Here is a 22,867-nt window from a genome sequence, read left to right on the forward strand (position 1 = left end):
ATTATGGGATTAGAGCGCCCTCTATCGGACACGCCTGCAATCACGTGAACCATGAGGCGTATAACAATTATATTATTAGAATTACTCAGTTATAGAATTATTAGAATCAACCTTGATCGTTCATTTAATCGTTAACTAATAGTAAAAATAATTAAAATCACTTTCACGGGTCAACGCGTGGGCTCAGACTAGACTATACCATTGCGGACGCACTGGGTTGGTTACATTAAAATGTAAGCTACTTTAAAATACAAGGTATGCCTCTGATATAGGTAACAAATACTGTCTATCTTTCCGTAAATGTTAGTAATAACAATGTATTTCCTAATGTTATGCATCTAAGCGATTCCAAATCGCCCCCCCCCCCCCCCGCCTCGCGCCGAATGGTTCAGTCTAAAGATGGCGGCCTCCATCCTGCAGCGCTTTCTGTCTCCTGTACAAACTTTTACTAAATGCGTCAATTACAGATTGATCGGTAAGTGTCAATATTTATTGATTAATAATCATGCTGTCGTGCTAAATTCAGATCAGGATAGATGCAGAAGCGTAAGGCTTTGGCTTGTAGTACAGGCGCGTGACGAGGGCGTGCTCGAGCTTTTTAGTCAAATTAAACACAGATAGTTTTATAATCGATTTAACCATGTTTTAGTTTTTTTTAGACTATATAACTACATTATGCATGATGTCATCATCTGACAATAATGTTTATAGTCATTGGCTTCACTTACATGATTTGGAAGGTTTTATCAGGAGAAATAAACTGATTTATAATTATTGTAAGAGATATATTTTATAAATCGGGTTCGATTCACAAGCTCTTGGTTTGATTTGAAATGATTTGATTCGGTTATTTGTATTTATATGAAGTACAATACAGCTGTAAACTATTCAGAAACCCTGCATTTTGTTATTTTAATACAATATTAAAGGTTAAAACTCACAGCAGAGTCCAAATTCAGCTGCTATTAATTTTAGATATAATAATCAACACTGAAATAAGATGCAAACATATAAGCTACACATAAAGCAGTTTTATATCATCTTTTTAGTGATATACTGGTTTCAACTTCAATGCATTTTCTAAATATAGAAATATTTAATAAGTGGCTGTAATATAAAGCTGTGTTCATGACAGATTTGGTCAAACATACATTAAATAATGAATACATCACTAAGAGGTTAAGTACACTCTTTGTTATTATTATTATTACTTAATTTCTAGATTTATCAAAAATGAAGTTTTGATATATTTACGGTAGGAGATTTACTAAATATCTTCATGGAACATGATCTTAATATCAACGGAGACATTATTATTGCTCTTTTCTTGATTCTGATTGCTTCTACTGACCTGATTTGTTTGGATAAAAGCGTCTGCTAAATGTAATGTAAATGTCAAATGCAGATGTGTTGATAACTGATGAGTGCATCTCTTTCTTTGTTTTCTATCAGCCAGGAGGTGTCTGCTGTCTCCGGCGTACACAGACCCTGCTGTTTGGGAGCAGAGACCGAGAGATGCTCAGGATCTGGGTGAGATGATGATGATGTCTGTCCTTATTTAACAGTCTGTCTGATTTCAATGTGCCTGGACTTCAGTGTTTGTTTCTGCTGCAGGTCAGCTGGCTTCTCTGATGGACAGAACGTATGAGAGGAAGTTTCCCGTCAGCTCTTTGGTCATCGCCAGGGTCAGAGATGATTTGGCATTGCATTAAACACAATGCATCCACACGAAATACTCTGCTGCTTATGTATGCATGTGCATATGTGTTTAACATAAACACAACATTTGAAGTGGATCAAAACCTTTCATCAAAGTCGTCCTAAAACCTAAAATGCTTTCTTGTCTTAGGACAACTTTTTTGAGCCACTTCAAATGTTGACTACTGTATATTAGAATAATTATAAACTTAATGACTTCACTGCAAAATATGATTCTCTTACTTAGTGTTTCTGCTTGTTTTCTAGAATAAATATCTAAACATTCTTGAATCAAGATGCACTGGACAAGTAAAATTATTTAAGATATTAAGCCTTGCTTTCCTAAAAAAAAATGTTGTGAGTTTTTGCTTAAAACAAGCAAAAATATCTTCTAATGGGGTCAGAAAAATAATCTTAATTCAAAGACTAAACAAGATTAATTTTCTTTCCCCATTAGAAAATATTGTTTGCCTTTTTTAAGCAAAAACTCACAAAATATTAATAATTTTTAAATCATTTTACTTGTCCAGTAAATGCATCTTGATTCAAGAATGTTTAGATATTTATTCTAGAAAACAAGACAGAAACTGAATCATTTTTTGCAGTGTTGTTCATGTAAAATAGGATACTTGTATTTTTTTAATTGTTGTTGCCATGAAAATAGCCTAAGAATATACAGTGGTGTGAAAAAGTGTTGGCCCCCTTCCTGATTTTGTATTTTTTTGCATGTTTGTCACACTTTAATGTTTCAGATCAAACTAATTTAAATATTAATCAAAGATAACACAAGTAAACACAACATGCAGTTTTTAAATGAAGTTTTTTATTATGAAGGGAAAACAAAATCCAAACCCACATGGCCCTGTGTGAAAAAGTGCTTGCCGTCTAAACCTAATAACTGGTTTATTAGCAGCAACAACTGCAATCAAGCGTTTGTGATAACTTGCACTGAGTCTGTTACAGCGCTGTGGAGGAATGGCCCACTCATCTTGGCAGAATTGGTGTAATTCAGACACATTGGAGCGTTTTCGAGCATGAACCGCCTTTTTAAGGTCATGGCACAGCATCTCAATAGGATTCAGGTCAGGACTTTGACTAGGCCACTCCAAAGTCTTCATTTTGTTTTTCTTCAGCCATTCAGAGGTGGATTTGCTGGTGTGTTTTGGATTATTGTCCTGCTGCAGAACCCAAGTTCTCTTCAGCTTGAGGTCAGGAACAGATGGCCGGACATTGTCCTTCAGGATTTTTTGGTAGACAGCTGAATTCATGTTTCCATTTATCACAGCAAGTCTTCCAGGTCCTGAAGCAGCAAAACAGCCCCAGACCATCACACTACCACCACCATATTTTACTGTTGCTATGATGTTCTTTTTCTGAAATGCTGTGTTACTTTTACGCCAGATGTAATGGGACACACACCTTCCAAAAAGTCACTTTTTCACACAGGGCCATGTGTGTTTGGATTTAGTTTTCCCTTCATAAAAAAACCCCTTAATTTAAAAACTGCATGTTGTGTTTACTTGTGTTTAATCTTTGATTAAAATTTAAATTAGTTTGATCTGAAACATTTAAGTGTGACAAACACTTTCTAAAGAATCAGGAAAGGGGCAACAGTTTTTCACACCGCTGTAAATATACTACTGCTCATGTAAAATGTGTATTAAGTTGTGAGACACTGTAAATAAAGTCAACGTTTTAACGTGCACATTTTGTTTAGTTCATAGATAATTTATCATCAAAGGAGGAAGTCGATCAAGCACAATATTACCTACATAAGTAAGTATCACTACATAACTCTTGAAAGGTTGCTGTTTGCTCAGTACTGATTGAGTTAGTGCATCTGCTGGATTTGTTGAAGTGTAAAGTTGAAGATCTCCTCAGGTTTCGTCACAGTCCAAACTGCTGGTATCTTCGGGACTGGACCACTCACAGCTGGATCCGACATTGTCTTAAATACGGTGCCAGAGATAAAGCCCTTTACACGCTGAAGAACAAGGTTTGGAAGATGTCAGATTATGCTTTCACTTTATACACAAAGCTTGGAATAATTAAGAATTTTAATATTTTTGAAATAAGTCTCTTCTGCGCAACAAGGCTGCATTTATTTGCTCAAAAATACAGTAATATTTTTAAATATTATTAGAATTTAAAACACCAGGGCCCGTATTCATAAAGATTCTAATAATCCTCTCAGAGAGCTCCTATTTTAGCTTTAAAATGTCTAACTAGGAGTCTTAGCTTAAGAGTGATTCAGGACCAATCTGAGAGCAACTCTGAGCGACGAAAAGACACACACTTGTATCTTAGTGAGGAGGCGGGGCTGACCTCGTTGCTAGGAATGACACAGTCTTTTGAAGACTGTGATTGGTTGGTTGTCAAGAAGGAAATAAAAGAGCGCTTTTAAGAGCAGGGTTTATTGTAAGCCTTCACTTTGAAATTACAGGCGGAATTTTTCCTCTCGCTCTTTCTTTCTCACACACACACACACACACACACACACACACATTATATATGTATATATATTCTTTATTTTTTATTTACCATGCTGTCATACCGTGTTTTATAGGAAATGAACAGAGACATAGCCTAATAAGTGCTGTAACAGACCCAAATCATCACTGCTGCACAGTTGCATTTTTCCAGTTGCCAGATATGTTAATGTAGTGACTACGACCATTTCTGGCGCTATGGCATTTCTGCGTGGTGTCAGAGTTCAATTCAATTCAAGTTTATTTGTATAGCGCTTTTTACGATACAAATCGTTGCAAAGCAGCTCTACAGGAAATTAAATTTCCACAATATATTTATATATTGCAGAACCTTAATATATTTAACTTTTGGTAATTCTGTATGTTGTCTGAGCGTTGGCATCCTCTGAGGGGTTGGCATCATCTGAGGGGTTGGCATCCTCTGAGGGGTTGGCATCATCTTTTCTCAGGTGTTCGGTCATCTCAGATCATTTAAGGGTTGGATCCAGACTGAAGCTTCTGTCATTCCTAGTTACCACGGGATGTTAAGTTGTTAGCGTGTCTTTAATAAGATCATCACAAACATGATCCCTGCACGATCTGATGTGTAGCATCTTATTAACTCACTCTCATGCATTGTGTGCAACACATTTCTTCTCCCTCTTCATGTTTCCTCCATTTTCTCCGCTGCTAAAGAAACTCTTAAGCCTCTTAAAAGTCCTCGTCCGTACTCCTAACAGTTTTGGACCTTAAGACCTCTTTTAAGGGTTAAGATGCTTTCTGAATTACTTTTTCTTTATTAGGATCTTTTCTTTAATTTTAAGAGGAAACAACCACATTTCTAAGAATTTTCTTAGAATTTTGTTACTAGGAGCAACTCTTAGCACTAAGATTTTTCATGAATACGGGCCCTGTTTTCTGTGTGAATATGTGTTAAACTGTAATGTATTTTTGTGATCTGCAGCTGTATTTTCAGCATCATTACTCCAGTCTTCAGTGTCACATGATCTTCAGAAATCATAATAATATACTGATTTACTCAAGAAACATTTCTGATTATTATCAATGTTGAACACAGTTGTGCTGCACAATATTTTTGTGGAAACTGTGATGCATTTTATTTTTCAGGATTCACAGATGAATAGAAAGTTCAAAAGAACAGCATTTATTTAAAATAGAAATATATTGTAACATTGGTAATGATGGAGTAATGATGCTGAAAATTCAGCGCTGCGTCACAGAAATAAATGACAGTTTAACACATATTCACATAGAAAACAGATCTAATAATAATAATAATATTTCACATTTTTACTGCACATTTGATCAAATAAATGAAGCCTCGGTGAGCAGAAGAAACTTCTTACAAAAACATTAAAATTTGAATTATTCTAAACTGTAATAAAGCCATTTTTCATAATCATTCTCATATTGTGAAATGATATTAAATCTAAATAAGTGATTGTTTGTAGCAGATTCAGGCCTCTTTATTTGACTGTAGGTTCAGTTTGGCATGTTTCCTGATGACTTCACCTTCAATCTTCTGATTGACTCCTTTATAAAAGACAAAGACTTTAAAGGTTTGTAATGCCTCCATCATCCAGTGGCTGACTAGTCATTTGCATAAGACAAACACAATCATGAGACGTCTCTAATTCAATCCAGGAGCTTGTTCGCTGGTGGAGGAAGTGATGCTTCAGGAATCGTTTGAGCGAATCTCCACACAGATTCTGTCGCTTTATGCCCTCAGCAAATATCTGGCAAGCAAACCTGAACTCAGTGTAAGTAGGTCAGTGTGTGGATGTGCTGCTGGATCTGGGCAGTGCTGTGATGGGAATGTTTGTGTTGTAAATGTTCAGTGGCAGGAGGAGAGGAACATGGGAGCGTCTCTGATGCTGGCTGGACTAAAGCAGGAGAACTCTGCTGGTTTCAGCGCTCGGCTTCTGGGATCGGCTCTTATTGGTGTGTATGCATTAGTGATGATGGGAGAAACACAGCTTTTTGAAACTTTGAACCAATTGTTTCGCAAAATGATTCACTGTTTCAAAACGACACATGCAGGACAAAACTGTGTAAATGCAATAAATACACTGCCTGATCTGTAAGATAAAGAAGTTTCTTCTGCTCATCAAGGCTGTATCTATTTGATCAAAAATACAGAAAAAAATGCTATTTTGTGAAATATTATTGCCATTTAAAATAACAGTTTTCTATTTTAATATACTTTAAAGTGTAATGTATTTCTGTGATGTGCAGCTGTATTTTCAGCATCATTACTCCAGTGTCACATGATCTTCAGAAATCATTATAATATACTGATTTATTATCAATGTTGCTTCATATTTTTTGGGGGATTCTCTGATTAATAAAAAGTTAAAAAGAACAGCATTTATTTAAAAAAGAATTTTTTAATTTTATACAATATACAATGCTATTCAAAAGTTTGGGGTCAGTAAATGTTTTTTATTTCTTTTTTTATTTTTAATGAAATTAATAATTTATTCAGGAGGGATGTGTTAAATGAATAAAAATGTCATAGTAAAGACTTATATTGTTGGAAAAGATTTCTATTTTGAACAGATTGCTGCTCTTTTTAACTTTGTATTCATCAAAGAATCAAAGAAAAAGTATCACGTTCCAAAAAAACTCTAGAATTCTCTGAACATCAGATAGTCTCATCTCCCGATCGTGTCTCCAGGTAAAGTCGAGCTGTCCAGAGGAATTCATGCCGTTTTCCACGAGATGCCCCTGATCTGGACCTCCGGTTATCTTGGGCGAGCCCTCGCCGTCATGGACGCTGTGTGTGACTTCAGAGACGTCAAGTTATCTGAGGAAGTTGTGAGTATTTACAGAGATAACTAATTGAGCATAATGAGGTTTTACCGTGGTACATATTTATCTTGTCTGAGGGAAAAGTTTAAAGAGAAACCACTTGAATAATGTTTTTGAAGTAAATCTTTGAGATCGCTGAAGAGAAGTTAAGAAACTACTTCATACTGCTGCAAGATTCTGTTGTGAAAATATTGTTTAAATTAATAATTCACCCAAAAATTAAAATGCACTCACCTTCAGGATCATCTGAGATCAGGATGAGTGTGTTTGTTCATCAGGTTTGGAGAAATGTGTCTCTGCATCAGTGTCTCAGCAATGGATGCTCTGCAGTGAATGGGTGCCGTCAGAATGAGAGTCCAAACAGCTGATAAAAACATCACAATAATCCACACCACTCCAGTCCAGCAGTTAACATCTGGAGAAGACAAAAGCTGAAACAAATCCAGCATTAAGACGTTTTTAACTTAAATATGAGTCTATAATCCATAATAACTCTTCCTCCAGTGAAAAAGTGCATCTCCTGTTGTCTCTCACATTAAAATCCAGCCACATATTTGTTTAGAGCTGTTTTGATCTGAGCAGATTTCTCTCCTGATTCAGACCAGAACACTTTTTCACTGGAGGAAGAGTTATTATGGATTATAGACTCATATTTAAGTTAAAAAATGTCTTAATGCTGGATGTGTTTCAGCTTTAGTCTTCTCCAGATGTTAACTGATGGACTGGAGTGGTGTGGATTATTGTGATGTTTTTATCAGCTGTTTGGACTCTCATTCTGACGACACCCATTCACTGCAGAGCATCCATTGCTGAGACACTGATGCAGAGACACATTTCTACAAAATGTTTTGAAAACTAGAAGAGCATTTTGTCAAGAGTTGCATGTAATTTATATTGAATGCACTGAGAGTTGCTTTGATTAAGCGCATCTGCAAAATGAATGAGTGTAATGTGATTGAGTTGTTGAGGGTTGAAGCATCTCTGTGGCTTTCAGCTGGATCATGTGGAGAAGATATTGCAGGATCTCTCAGTGATCTCTGATGGACAGAACGTCACTGAGACGCCGCTGGAGGAGGAAGATGAGCTGGAGACACAGAAACTACCAGAGTACATCAACCGCTTCAAGGTTAGTTTTTCTTTCATTAAATGCACTAAACATTTATGCATTTATATAAACGCCTTCTAAACTTTATCACAGAGTGTGCTCATTGCATTTCAGAGGAAATTAGTAATATATTTATACTGAATAATTAACACATAGCAGACTAGGATAAATGGTAATGTATCATAATTGATGCGCATATTTCTAAGGCCTCTAAATGAGTTCACACACAAAGTCCTCCCTGTCGTCTGATTAGTTTACAGTGTTTTATCCAGTAAAAGCTCTTTTAGTGTAATTGTACAAGCGTCCAGCTTCAGCTGCTGCTTCTCGAGTCAAATCTTGACTGATTTTTATCAAGTAAATGTCAGAATAACTGCAGTAATGTTTCCAGATGAACTCTTACTGGACTGAAGCAGCTCAGCTTTACTTGATTCTCCAATCATTTTTTAGTAAAATCAGTGCGTCTCAAATCTGATCATCAGGATCTTCTGAGGAGCGTTTGTTTCCAGAAGCTTTACTTTCACTGTTCTTCTTTTGAACAACTTTAAAGGTGATTTTCTCAATATTTAGATTTTTCTTGCCCCTCAGAGTCCAGATTCTCAAATATTGTCCGATCCTAACAAACATACATCAATGGAAAGATCATTTATTCAGATTTCAGATGATGTATAAATCCCAACTTCAAAAAAATGACCCTTATGACTGGTTTTGTGCTCCAGGGTCACATATGCGCAAATATATTATTCTGAAGGTTCAATAAGCTTTTCAACTATAGATACTACTGTATATGTCAGGCTTTGGAGGGTTGATTTGTGAGCTCAATGTGTTGGTAGGAGCTGAAGGAGAGACTGGTGTCCCAGCACAAGATGGACTCGAGGAGCCTGGAGTCTCTGGTATCGGCTCTGACGCAGCAGACGCTGGCGGCCTGTGAAGATGCAGATATGGCTGAATACCAGCAGACGGTGAGCAACTGGGAGACCGAGCGCCAGCAGCTCATTCAGAGAGAAAGAGAGACGAAAGAGAAGAACCAGAAGGAGCGTCTGAGCAAACAGTGACCGCCGTCCTCCAGACAGAGCATTGTTTGTCATGTTTATTGTCTTTGGTTGGGTCGATTGAGAGAGAGGTTTGTGTGTTAATATTATTTGGATTCTTTTTCAATGCCCTGTAAATCTGAACAGTATAAATAAACAATGAAAATCTCTTTTATTTAGTCTCGGTCCTTTCATACTGTATGTAGAAGAATAACAGGATTTACACTATCAGTCAAAAGTTTGGATTTTTAATGTTTGTGAAAGAAGTCTCTTCCGTGCGTTTATTAAATAAAAAAATACTGTAAAAATAGTGGAATATTATTTCAATTTAAAACAGCTGTTTTCTGTGTGCATATGTGTTAAAGTGTAATGTATTTCTGTGATCTGCAGCTGTATTTTCAGCATCATTACTGCAGTCTTCAGTGTCACATGATCTTCAGAAATCATAATAATATACTGATTTACTGCTCAACAAACATTTCTGATTATTATCAGTGTTGAAAATCGATTGGCGTAAGAAAGTTTTATTCATCAAGGATGCAAATTGATCAAAAGTGACAGTAAAGGCATTTATAATGTTACAAAAGATTTCTGTTTCAAATAAATGCTGTTCTTTTGAACTTTCTATTCATCTGTGAATCCTGAAAAATAAAATGTATCACAGTTTCCACAAAAATATTGGTCAGCACGACTGTTTTCAACATTGATAATAATCAGAAATGTTTGTTGATCAGTAAATCAGTATATTATTATGATTTCTGAAGATCATGTAGTATCAGGTATATTTATTCTTATTTGTCACACCTGTCAGTTTCTCCATCATCTCGTCTGTGTCTGTGTCTGTGTCTGTGTGTGTGTGTGTGTGTGTGTGAGTGTGTGTGTGTGTGTGTGTGTGTGTACCTACTTAACCATATTTTTGGGACAAATTTGTACCCAAAAGTGAGGTAAACCTGACAAAATCTCCAAAAACCTCCCTTTGAGGACGTCTTCATTTGTAAAAGGGTTTAAAAATAAACATTTTTTTTTTTTTAATTGTAAAAATGCACAAAGTTTCCTGTGAGGGCTAAGTTTAGGTGTAGGGTTGGTGTAGGGCAATAGCACACACAGTTTGTTCAGTATAAAAACCATTACGCCTATGGGATGAACCCATTTAGATAGCTAAGTAAACGTGTGTGTGTGTGTGTGTGGGTCTGTGTGTCTTTGTGTGTGTGTGTGTGGGTCTGTGTGTCTTTGTGTGTGTGTGTGTGTGTGGGTCTGTGTGTCTTTGTGTGTGTGTGTGTGTGTGTGTGTGTGTGTGTGTGTGTGTGGGTCTGTGTGTCTTTGTGTGTGTGTGTGTGTGTGGGTCTGTGTGTCTTTGTGTGTGTGTGTGTGTGTGTGTGTGTGTGTGTGTGTGTGTGTGGGTCTGTGTGTCTTTGTGTGTGTGTGTGTGGGTCTGTGTGTCTTTGTGTGTGTGTGTGTGTGTGTGTGTGTCTTTGTTTCATGAATTACACAACACTGTTATTGATCCGCTTCCAACTCAAACAATCCAGCGCATCTGCTATCATTACGCACTTTCAAGTTGAGCGTTTCTTCATGGCTTCTTCTGCGTTTCCTTTCCTCTGAACACCCCGCCTGCGGCCACACAATCCCACAATCCCCCAGAACAAAACACATTCTGTGAGAGTCGCTGCTTATCAGGAGATTCTGACAAAAGGGTCAAAATCAGGCGTCTGAACCTGATTTTCTGCAATCATGTCGTTTTCCAATGAATTTTGAATTCTTGAATTTTTGTCCTGCTGAAAACAAGCACTAAAACTAGTGTGATATCAATCTGTTTTTTCCTGTAAATCAGCAACTGGGTAATAATTTGTGTGTTTATGGCCTTTTAATGGAAACTACAATCTCGTCCAATCTGCCTCTATTCAAACTCTTCTGTATTCATTCAGTGTTCCCGGGAATCTGGCTGCTGTTCAGCCATGAAAACACACAAACATCCCTCCGTCAAGACGCTGTGCTTCAACTTTCCCTTCTACGGCCAGCCTACACCTAAAGTACTCGATGGTGTTCGTGAGTGTTGTTGATGCACACTTGCATTCTAAAGTTTGGAACAATTTGAATGTTTTTGAAAGAAGTCTCTTCTGCTCACCAAGGCTGCATGTTTGATCAAAAATACAGTAAAAATTGTGAAATATTATCATTGTTTAAAATAACTAATTTCTATGTGAATCTCTGTTAAACTGTAATTTATTTCTGTGATCAAAGCTGAATTTTCAGCATCATTACTGCAGTCTTTAGTGATCCTTTATATGACACTGTGATAAACAACCATTCAAAAGTGTGGGTTAAAACAAAATAAATATATTTTTACTCATTAAGGATGCAATAAATTGATCAAAAGTACCAGTAAAGACATTTATAATGTTACAAAAGCTTTCCATTTCACATAAATGCTGAAAAATCAGATTGCAGTAATAAATTACATATATATACATACCTGTATATATGTGTGTATTCACATAGAAAAAAAAAGCTACTTTAAATGATAATATTTCACAATTGTTACTGTATTTTTGATCAAACATGCATCCTGGGTGAGCAGAAGAGACCTCAAAAACATTTTAAAAATTGCCATTATTCCAAACCTTTGACCGTCAGTGTATATGACAGTATAAGCAAGCGTGTGAATATTTGATCATTATAATTAATCACCTTTTTGCTTAGTTCATTTTAAATGGTCCTCTGAAATATAATTATAATTTTTTTAAGAATAAATAATCCACGTAGTTTCTTAATGATCATTGTAGATGTGCTTTGCAAGTGTTGCTCATTACAGATGATACTGATGTTTTATTGAAGCAGCCTGATGGCAAATTAATTAATTACATATATAAAATAGTAATGGATAACATATTAGACAGGCCAATAAATTAGGTGGTGTTTATTTCATATTGAGATACCTCCCCTTGTGTCTTTTCAATTAATGCTTTTTAGTTAATTTTGTGTAAAAGTTGTTGAAAAACATTCATATTAATTTACATTTAAGTTGCTATAGTTAAATAAGTCTTATATATATTAGTCTTTATTGAATCATCCTTATTGGTCTGATTTGGTGATTTTGTCTTTATTTTCATGCATTTTTGTCGCTCTGCCTGAACAGATTTTAAGGATTGCTCTTGTTTTAAACTGAAATCCCAGACTGCTGATTTTGGAAACGGGAATGGGAATCATCAATCATATTTCGTGGCTGGAGGCGACGTTAATCAGAAGGTTATTTTTCCGCCAAATTTGATTTGTGAAATTGGTGACATGTCAGATTTGATATCACACACACACCGTAGGAAGTGGTTTCATGTGTGATTTCATAATAAATGTCCCGTCTGTAAGTGACAGCTACTAAATGAATCAAATGTATTCTGGGGCTTTTTATGCAGTAATTGTATTATGATATAGCATCAGAGTGAATGGTAATTGAATTGTGTTTCTGGCTATCAAGCGCTGGTTCCTCTCGCTCTGTTTAGGTTTGGTCTGTTCTGGCACGTAACCCAAAACACTCAAACTGATTCGAATCATCATTTGATCCTGATTAAAGCTTTTCCTCTCGTCTATCTGCATGAATCAGGACTTTTAATAAGATGCATTGCTGTTTTTCCTTTGTTTCCGAGACCAAAACAAACATTAGAGTGTGTCTTCAAATAAAATCTCCATTGCATTCTTTAAATTGGATAAATGACAATATTTTGTTAATGTGACACACCATACCTTGAGTTTTGAGTGTTGGCTCAGATATTGAGTCCGACATCACCAATCTAAACAGTTTAGACTATACTGAGATTCTTTTGTTTAAGACCATCACTGTCATCATAAGCAGAGCAAACATGCTCAAATCCTGTCCTCCATAGATAGAAAGATCACAGATGGACGTACGGTATGACCTCGCATCACACCTTTAACATTAACAATCATGGAAGAAATCCTGAGAAACCAGAACTGTTTTACTATAGCACTCAGATACTATTACAGTTTTTATTCATATTTTGAAGTAGTTTTTATTTTTATATTGTGTTTTCATTCAATTTTTTTTGTTAAAGTTTTAGTAATTTTGTTGTGTTTTTAATTTTTATTATTTATTTATTCAATATTAGTTATTTTAGCACATCATTAACCTGAATGAAAATGAGAACTGTTGTTCTGGCAGCTATAAAATAAAATAGGTTTAAGGTTTAATTTATATTTTATTTAAGTTTATTTTATTTCAAGAAACAAAATGTTAATATTATTTAGATACTATTATAGTTTTATGGATGTTTTGAATTCGTTTTATATAGTTTAGCATTTTCTGTTTTCATTTTAATTATGGTAAAAGTTTTAGTAAATTTAGTAAGAAGTTTTAAAATTTTGTTGGGTAGTTTTGTCATTTTTATTGTTTTTTTTTATGTTTATATTTTTATTAATTATTATTTCAGTTTTAGTCATTTTAAAGTTCAAAATTTAAACATTTTATTTAATCTAGTTGCCAAAGGCATCATTTTTTATTTTCTGTTTATTTAATTTCAAGTAAAATTTTTAGCATCATTGAGATACTATTATTGTTTTTATTAATATTTTGAATTAGATTTTACATTTTCTATTTTTATGTTGAATTTAGTTGTTTTAGTAATTTTGTTGTGTTTTTTTATATATATATATTTTTATTTCAGTTTTAGTTATTTTAGTACTTCCAGTTGAATTAAAGGAAAATGAGAAATGATGCCTTGTGTTGCATTTTGTTTTATTTCAGTTAAAGTTTATTTTATTTCAAGTAACAAAAGTTTTAGTTAACATGTTATAAATAAACTTTATTTACTTTTACTTTTATTTTCTCTTATGCACAGAATAATAATATTAAATATGATGCAGCATCTGTTAAAAATGTATCTCAAAATAAATCGGAAGCATCAAAAGCTTGGAAAGAAGCAGTGATTTTCCACTCGGTTCACTGGCAAACACGCGTGTCCGCACATGTCCCCGCTGTAAAGGTAATTGTGCTGTTACTGTAGGTAGATGTTATTTAGAAATAGAAACAAGAACTCGAGGGATGAGCCAAAACCTCAGCATGCAGAGATCGGCTTATGATTACACATTCATATCTAAACTCTCACAATATCACATAGGTGTAGGGGTAATTTATTGATTTGAACAGTATCTCTGAGGTCACACAGGTATAAACTTGTACACTAAGCATGTGTTTGTGGAAAGCATTCCTGCAGGAGTTTGGTAAACTGATATCTGATCAAGCATTTGTCATACATTTAACTATTGTTTTACTTGTTTATGCATGTTTAATGCCAAAGTGTGTTCATAGCAAAATAACCAACTAAAATAGCATACCAAAATCAGGTTTGAGCTGTTTTCTTTGGAAGCTGCTCAGTTTCTGTCAATGACTTTGACTTGAGTTTATTTTTCATCTAAAAACCATCTTAAACCTAGCATGGTTTCCTGGTTTTAGCAGGTCTCAACTCTTCTCCGTGCAAGGTTTTAAAGGGATCTGTCATCATTTTCTCACCTTCATATCGACCCAAATCTGTATGAGTTTGTTTCTTTTGTGAAACACAAAATTTTTTAAAATATCCCAGTATTTTTCTCTCCATAAGGAAAGTAAACATTTAATTCCCCAAAGACAAAAACATTCATACAAAATGAAAACATTGTATTATACTATAAATGATACATTTTCTTTAAGCCAAAATTTGCTTAGTGTAGATCAATAAATCGATCATATTTTGCCTTTTAACAATATAATTTCACCATAAACAAAAGCTTAGCTATAGGCCTAATATGAAAGTATAACTTATGATACAACTAAATGTTTCATTTAGCTTAAATACAACTTGGAAAAACCATAATATTTCTTGTGATTAAAAAAATTTATAAAAAACATACATCATATTCATTATATGTATAGCAAAAAATAAATAAAAACAGAGTATCAAAATTAATAAAACCCAAAATAATTTATTCAGTCTGTAAAGCAAACAATGTGTTCTGGTGTAAAGTAGACATTCTTTTTTATTGGGGGAGTGTTGAGTATTTGCTTGTAGACAAACTGAACAAAACACGTTTCAACCTGTTTGATTTTCAACTAAAATGCTCTTTAAATAAATGACATGGTCCTTTCTCTTTTCAGTGCACTTTACTGTAACCTGCTGATATTTGTGACCCTGCAGCACAAAAGCAGTCATGAGTAACACAGGTATATTTGTAGCAATAGCCAACAATACATTGTTTGGATCAAAATTATACATTTCTCTTTTATGACAAAAATCATTAGGACATTAAGATCATGTTCCATGAAGATATTTTGTACAATTTCTACCGTAAATATATCAAAACTTCATTTTTGATTAGTAATATGCATTGCTAAGAACTTCATTTGAACAACTTTAAAGGAGATTTTCTCAATATTTAGATTTTTTTGCTCCCTCAGATTCCAGATTTTCAAATAGTTGTATCTCAGCCAAATATTGTCCTATCATAACAAACCATACATCAATGGAGAGATTATTTATTTTTTGAAATTGACCCTTGTGACTGGTTTTGTGGTCTAGGGTCACATTTACTTTCACTAATTCATATATATGTATTGAAACAACTCGACATTGGCTATTCTTTATGCATCGATTTGTTATTTAAAAATGTATGCTAAATTAATAAATGTCATTAAAAAAAAGTCGGTGGCCTTAGCCTTGCTTATGCAGCATGGTGACAGCACTATGAGCGTCCCGAGTTCGAATCCCGGTTAATGAACGTTCCCTCGATCCCACTCCGCTATCTATCTCCCGCTTCGCTTCCTGTCACTTCTGCACTGTCCTATGCTAATAAAGTAAAAAATGACGGGTTCCCTTGACGCTTTAGTTCCCATGGTGATTTTTCTGTAAGGGCTTCCAGTTATTGAGTGTGTGTGATATGAAGCAGGATGGGCGGATCAGTCAGTCATGACTGGGATTTACTCTGTGCAACACCGGCAACTCCTGCAAAATGAAACTTGGAGAAGTTTAACATGGACAACAGCACCGCGACGCGCAGGATGGAGCCCACCATCCCGGCCATCATGTTCATCTTCGGAGTCATCAGCAACCTGATCGCCATCGTGGTGCTCTGCAAGTCCAGAAGGGAGCAGAAGGAGACCACCTTCTACACTCTGGTCTGCGGTCTGGCGGTCACGGATCTCCTGGGAACCGTCCTCGCCAGTCCAGTGACCATCGCCACTTATGTGAAGGGCGCATGGCCAGATGGAGACCCCCTGTGCCAATACTTCGGATTCGTTCTGCTCTTCTTCTCCCTCGCTGGACTGAGCATCATCTGCGCCATGTCCATCGAGAGATACATCGCAATCAATCACGCGTATTTCTACAACGACTACGTGGATAAGAAGCTCGCAGGAGTCACGCTACTCGCCATTTACGCATCCAACATACTGTTCTGCGCGCTGCCGAGCGCTGGTTTTGGAGAGGTCAAGATGCAATACCCTCAAACCTGGTGCTTCATCGACTGGCGAACCAATGTGAGCAGGCACGCCGCGTTCTCGTTCATGTACGCGGGCTGCAGCTCGCTGCTGATCCTGGTGACGGTGGTCTGTAACGTGCTGGTGTGCGCCGCGCTCATGCGGATGCACCGGAGTTTCGTCAGGCGCACGTCGCTCGGTACTGACCCAGGCAGAGCTTCTGATCCCGGCAGGAGCCGCAGCTTTAGCCGCCTGGCTGGCGCGGAGATCCAGATGGTCATTCTGCTCATCGCCACCTCCGCCGTCGTGCTTATTTGCTCCATTCCGCTCGTTGTAAGTTTATGTGATATCCTCCTGACTGGGGGATTCATCATTCCTCATCTGAAAGCTGAATAAATGATCTTTCCATTGATGTATGGTTTGTTAGGATAGGACAATATTTAGCTGAGATACAACTATTAGAAAATCTGGAATCTGATGGTGCAAAAAAAATCTAAATATTGAGAAAATCTGCTTTAAAGTTGTTCAAATGAAGTTCTTAGCAATGCATATTACTAATCAAAAATGAAGTTTTGATATATTTACGGTAGGAAATTTACAAAATATCTTCATGGAACATGATCTTAATATCCTAATGATTTTTGTCATAAAAGAGAAATGTATAATTTTGACCCATACAATGTATTGTTGGCTATTGCTACAAATATACCTGTGCTACTGATGACTGCTTTTGTGCTCCAGGGTCAGATATTTTATTCATATGTTATGCTATGTCCTCTTTAGGGGACATCAGGACTTTAAAAATTCCTGTTTAAAAAAAAAAAAAAAAGATATGAATAAATATGAAAAGGCAAAAACAGTGGATTCTTTGTTTTAATCACAAATCAATTTTTATTTATTTTCTTTTTTTTGCAACCAAACTAACTTTATATAAAGATGATTCTCAGCTCTGTTATGAAATATATTTTTGAAAACCATTTTTCTTTATGCAAAATGTGTGTAAAACGACCATAAATGGGGTTTCCCATTATATACAATGTATCTATAAACTGTATCTAATTTGCATATTCATGTGCTTTTGGGGCAACATAGAATGAAAAAATAAGTGCAATAATAGGAGTAATAATTGGCAATATTTGGATGGATTTCCATAATATCTAATATGGATACTGATATATAATTTTCCCCCTATTCATTTGTTGTGTCAACTTTATCTCTCAAGCACTCTGCTGCTGGCCTCAGATATGACTCTCAAATCTGCAAAACAAGAACTTTCTCACGGGCTGTGCGTTCAGATCTGCGCCGTGACTTTCCTTTCCATTTTTCTGCATTGTGCAGCAGATTAGAATGAATGAAGGAGGATGATTATGATGATAAAAGTGTTTAGAGAGATATTCCTGGGTCACAGTGGCACAGTATTACTGTAGTAAAATACAGTATTCAATACAGTCAAAATCAGCTATTTCATTTCTTTAGCAAGTGGTGACGTCAAATATTTGATCACAAAACAGAAGGCAAAGCAAAAAGAACCATAATCAACATATATTTTGTCAGATTTGATAGATGGTAACTATTTTTTTTTTATTATTTACCATACAGAATCAGAAAAAGTATTTATAAGGTAATTGTTTTGATGCAATGGAAGTACGAAAATGCATCGTTGAAAAAAATATTACCTTTTGAAATCACTTAAAATCATGATGTTTTATGCATGTCAGGAAAAATGGACAAAATTATATCCAGTGTCACTGCACAGTCATAAAATGTAGTATAAATTAAATATAGTATTGGTTGCATAAGATAATCGAGATCAACTATTTAATTTAGTATATAGAATACTATAGAAAAATAACCATAATCAACATATATTTGGATAAATTGTACTTTTTAATTATACAAAATATCTTGATAACACTTAAAGTCGTTATGTATAATGCATTATAAAGGTATTCATAATGTATGTTGTAATGCATTATATTGTTTCATGAATAATTGTAACAGATAAATGCATTATAATATTTGCAGGTTTCTTGTTAATAATTAATAGATAAGTATTATAACTGTTGTTACAATTATTCCTCATATATATATATATATATAGGTGCATTACAGCACCCTACAGTCTTTAAGTAAAGTGTCTGTGTTCAGGTTGATGTTTATATTTTTCAGTTATTTATTTTTTAATTTTTAAGGTCAAGTTTGAATGCAATGGAACTACAAAAAGTCCCCTTTTTAAAGTCTCTAATGTTTATGTTTTATTCCTTGAATGTCAGTAAAAGTGGACAAAATTAGTTTAGTGTCCAGAACAAACCTGAAAAAATAAAATAAAATAAAAAATCCATTTGACAACTGTAAACAAAAAATATTTAAATTATTTGATTACATGTTCGAAGTTGTAAATAAATCAATTTGAGTACATTTTACAGAAAATGTAACTATTTGTGAAATTTGCTGTGAAATCTGTTTTTTTTTTCAGAGAGGTGAAAACATCCAAAAGTTATGAACATGTAATATGTGTTATAATTCTTAATATTATAATATAAAAATAAGGTTTCATTAAAAATGTGCACAAATTTCTTAGTATTACACTGAAAAACTAATTGTTGTAGATACAACTTTTACTCAGAAATTGCAGGTCAATTTCACAAATATTTACAAAAAGGCAAGTAACACATCATTAAATGTGGATTTTGAAATAGAAAGACTAAAATAGTGAGTATCCAGTAATCTTTGTTTTATTTACAAGTTTAAAAAACAAAGATTTTTTAAAGCATACTAAAATGACTTTAAACCATCACTTAAAGTCACTCATTTACTTTATGATGTTTAAATGGATGTTCGACCCACAGATTCACGTGCAAAATGTTTTCATGTTATTTTGTCAAATGCATGAATATTTGGTAACTAAATCATGTCATTTTTTTAAGGTCCAGGTGTTTCTCAACCAACTTTACAAGACGCCAGTGGAGAAACGGCTGGATAAAAATCCAGATCTGTTGGCGATCCGATTTGCCTCGACCAACCCTATTCTAGATCCCTGGATCTACATTCTGCTGCGTAAAGCGGTTCTCTCCAAGGTAATCGAGAACATCAGGTGTCTTTTCTGTAGGAGTGACTCTCAGAGACCGCCGGGACAGAACAGCTTCCACTGCAGGGATGGAGCGCAGGTGTCCTCCATCATCTCCAGAGACTCTCTGTCTGCTGTGTCTCGAGAGCTGAAGGAGGTGACCGATACCTCGCAGACGTTTCTATATCCTCCTGAGAGCTGCCTGGACACCTGTCAATCAAATCAGTGTGGGCGGTGCTTATCTGACGCTTCTTCTGAATCCTCCAATCGGGACAGTTTAGACAGTCAGTCAAAAGATCAACCCTTACAAGTGACTATAACCAATGAGACGTTTCAAGAGAAGAGCATTTAACTCCTGATGTGTTTGTATTTGTGTTCACATCATGCAAGGATGCTTCTCCATTAAAACATGGAGATTTTCTCTGATCTGCCTTCTGCACTTTGAGCGAGTGTTGATTTCAGATCAGTGGAGTGAAATATAAATGTCATTAAAGCAACAGTTCACCCAAAAATGTGCTGTAAATGCACTTACCCTCAGGATCATACAAGATCAGGATGAGTGTGTTTCTTCATCAGGTTCTGGGGGTGAACTATTCCTTTAAATACGATTATTTATTTGAGTGAGTTTTTCAGCCATGAAGTCTTCAAGGATTGTTTCGATCAGTTTGGTAGTGCGTTAAATACATCTCTATCTGCCGGTGCACTGTACACATGTGTGTTTGGTTTTTCAGAAGAGTTCAACAAAAACAAGCCCTGCAGGAAATAACCTAGTGGAGATGTTTGCATAAAAAACCTTTCCAGTTTCTGTGTGTCCTGCTTCCCAAACAGCAGATAAATAAATACTTGATGCAGTTTTATCTCTCATGCACTGCAAAAAATGATTTTCTTACTTGGTATCTTTGTCTTGTTTTCTAAGCATTCTTGAATCAAGATGCATTTACTTGTCAAATAAATGCATCTTGATTCAAGAATTGTTTTATATTTATACTAGAAAACAAGACAAAAACACTAAGAGAATCATTATTTGCAGTGTAATGAGAAACACTTCATCAGCTGATAATATACAGTCAGAATCCTTCTAGAAATGACTTTCCGACTGATCACTGGGATGGAAACAGAAGCAGGTTTAATGTTCAATCACATGTTCAGACTCATCACTGAATGCAAAGACTCCTCTGAGAAAGTTTTGATCTATAAATCTGCGGTGATTTGTTGTTTTTGGACTCTTGGGGCCGTTTTTCCAGCTAGTGTCGTGGTTGTTTTAGGCAGAAGACTTCTAATCGAATGTGATTGTGTCTAATGTGAGAATCAGCAGACGTCTGATTAAATCCAGAGCTTCAGGCGAGGAATCTGCCAACCTCTGCGTCCTTCTAATGCTTTAATAAACAGTATTTGTGTTCAGGATACGGATGCGTTTACAGGCTTCATAACCCGTGAGATGAAACCGTTCCCATGAAATGTTTGCTAATTATACCTAATCTTTGTTTACGATCACAGACCAAAGCAAATATGACCACTGCTCTCCTGTCTTCATTAAGTTACTGTAGATGCAGTATTGATTGCATGAGATATTTAGCCAAAATCAGCTTTTTCATTTTTCACAAATCAGAAAGTAAAGGGAAAAATATACTGCAAAAAAGGACTTCCTCAGTATTTTTGTCTTCCAGCACAAACATCCTGAAATCAAGATACATTTACTCAAGAAGCAAAATGACTTAAGAAGTCTTGTTTCCTGGAAAAAGTTGAATTTATGATTAAAACAAGAACAAATATCTGCTACGGGGTCATAAAAATAAACTCAGTTCAAATGAAAACAAGATTTTTTTTTCATTTCATTAGACAAATGAAAAAAAAAAACTAATTTTCCAAACTTGGTAAAATATTTTTTAACAAAAGATGGAACAAGGTTGATCTCAGTTTGTAAATGTGCAGTGGTCCTGTTATTGAAGACTTTCCATCAATGATCCTGATACTCAGTGTTTGTTTGTAAAGTCTCTTCATGATCAGGACTGTTTATATGATTATCCCGATGGATTAATATAATAAATAATCACGAGTGTCGATGGACAGAATGTTCCCATCAGCTGCAGAAGATGCTGTTGTTTATCATCACATTTATTTGATGTTCTGGTCTTTCACATGTTGCCTGATTTACCAGATAAACAAACTTTATTTGTTAGATATGAATATCTAAACCATCTCTTACCTGTATGCATGTCTCCTGAACTGCTAGAAAACAATAAATAATAAAAGCATGAAGATTTTCTGTTTTAAACTTGTATTTGCATTAGTCGTAAACTGAGAAACTCTGGCAACCGTTGTCCTATGAAGCACTTTTCTTGATTTTAGTTCAATGGCTTCCTAAAATTAGTCAGTGTCTGTATTTATGACACAGGCATCATTAAGATATATCATTACATTTAATATAAATTTAAATCATTTAACACCTGGAGTTAAACTAACAACTTATGAATATCATTATAAATTAAGTCATGCATGTTTGTGAATTTTAAATAATTTCTCTACTTTGGTTTGAAGAAAAGACTATTTTTGTCGTGCTGCTGCACTCATAACATGAAGTTTAATTTATTCAGAAATAGCCATTTCTTCATTTCTAAGCTAAATGTTAGAAACTAAACATTTCTTTGGAAGTTTAATTGATAATAATTAGTGCTGTCAAACAATTAATCGCATTCAAAATAACGTTTTTGTTCACGTAATATATATATGTGTGTGTACTGTGTATATGTCTTTTGTATATATAAATACACTCACATGCATGTATTTATTTCCAGCTTGAGTGTTGTTTTAGTATCATTAATATAGTGTAATGCTTTTGAATTAATTAAAGTTTTCATTTTCATTTTAGTTTAAAATTTGTTGGGTGTGTGTGTTTGTCTAGTATTATTATATTTGTTTTAGTCTATTTACAGTTTTTATTATTTTTAGGGCCCAAGCCAGTAAGGCGCAGGGCCCTATTGTTCTTCTAAGGATTATTATTAGGGCCCAAGCCAGTAAGGCGCAGGGCCCTATTGTTCTTCTAAGGATTATTATTTTTTTTTTTTTTTTTTTTTTTATTTCAATCATCCGGGCACTTTTGGGGGCCTTAACGTGCCCGAAAACTCTCGAAAATTGGCACGCACATTGGAACCTGCGGCCATTAGGACGCCGCTGAGGCTGGGACCCGGGCGTGGCACAGGGGCTCTACGG

General features: G+C 35.1%; 2 protein-coding genes across 3 annotated transcripts; both read left to right on the forward strand.

Moving 5' to 3' along the window:
- Positions 1 to 191: 191 nt before the first annotated feature.
- mrps27 (mitochondrial ribosomal protein S27) lies at positions 192 to 9,601 on the forward strand. 2 transcript variants are annotated; one of them, XM_079383064.1, is made up of 12 exons: positions 192 to 233; positions 344 to 475; positions 1,453 to 1,530; positions 1,615 to 1,685; positions 3,416 to 3,474; positions 3,580 to 3,694; positions 5,668 to 5,746; positions 5,832 to 5,947; positions 6,026 to 6,128; positions 6,865 to 7,004; positions 7,993 to 8,124; positions 8,934 to 9,601. In XM_079383064.1, the coding sequence occupies exons 2-12, from the start codon at positions 400 to 402 to the stop codon at positions 9,153 to 9,155; spliced, it is 1,191 nt and encodes a 396-aa protein (XP_079239190.1). In that variant the 5' UTR covers positions 192 to 233; positions 344 to 399; the 3' UTR covers positions 9,156 to 9,601. The 2 variants fall into 2 exon arrangements, with proteins under 2 accessions (XP_079239190.1, XP_079239189.1); XM_079383063.1 differs by lacking the exon at positions 192 to 233 and having other exon boundaries at positions 396 to 475; positions 5,832 to 6,128; positions 8,934 to 9,433.
- A 6,448-nt stretch (positions 9,602 to 16,049) lies between these two features.
- ptger4a (prostaglandin E receptor 4 (subtype EP4) a) lies at positions 16,050 to 22,529 on the forward strand. The gene is made up of 2 exons (XM_079383065.1): positions 16,050 to 16,923; positions 19,518 to 22,529. Exons 1-2 carry the CDS (start codon positions 16,147 to 16,149, stop codon positions 20,007 to 20,009), a joined length of 1,269 nt encoding a protein of 422 aa, XP_079239191.1. The 5' UTR covers positions 16,050 to 16,146; the 3' UTR covers positions 20,010 to 22,529.
- Positions 22,530 to 22,867: the final 338 nt, after the last annotated feature.

Source organism: Barbus barbus, assembly GCF_936440315.1.
Source record: "Barbus barbus genome assembly, chromosome: 28".
Classification (NCBI taxonomy): domain Eukaryota; kingdom Metazoa; phylum Chordata; class Actinopteri; order Cypriniformes; family Cyprinidae; genus Barbus; species Barbus barbus.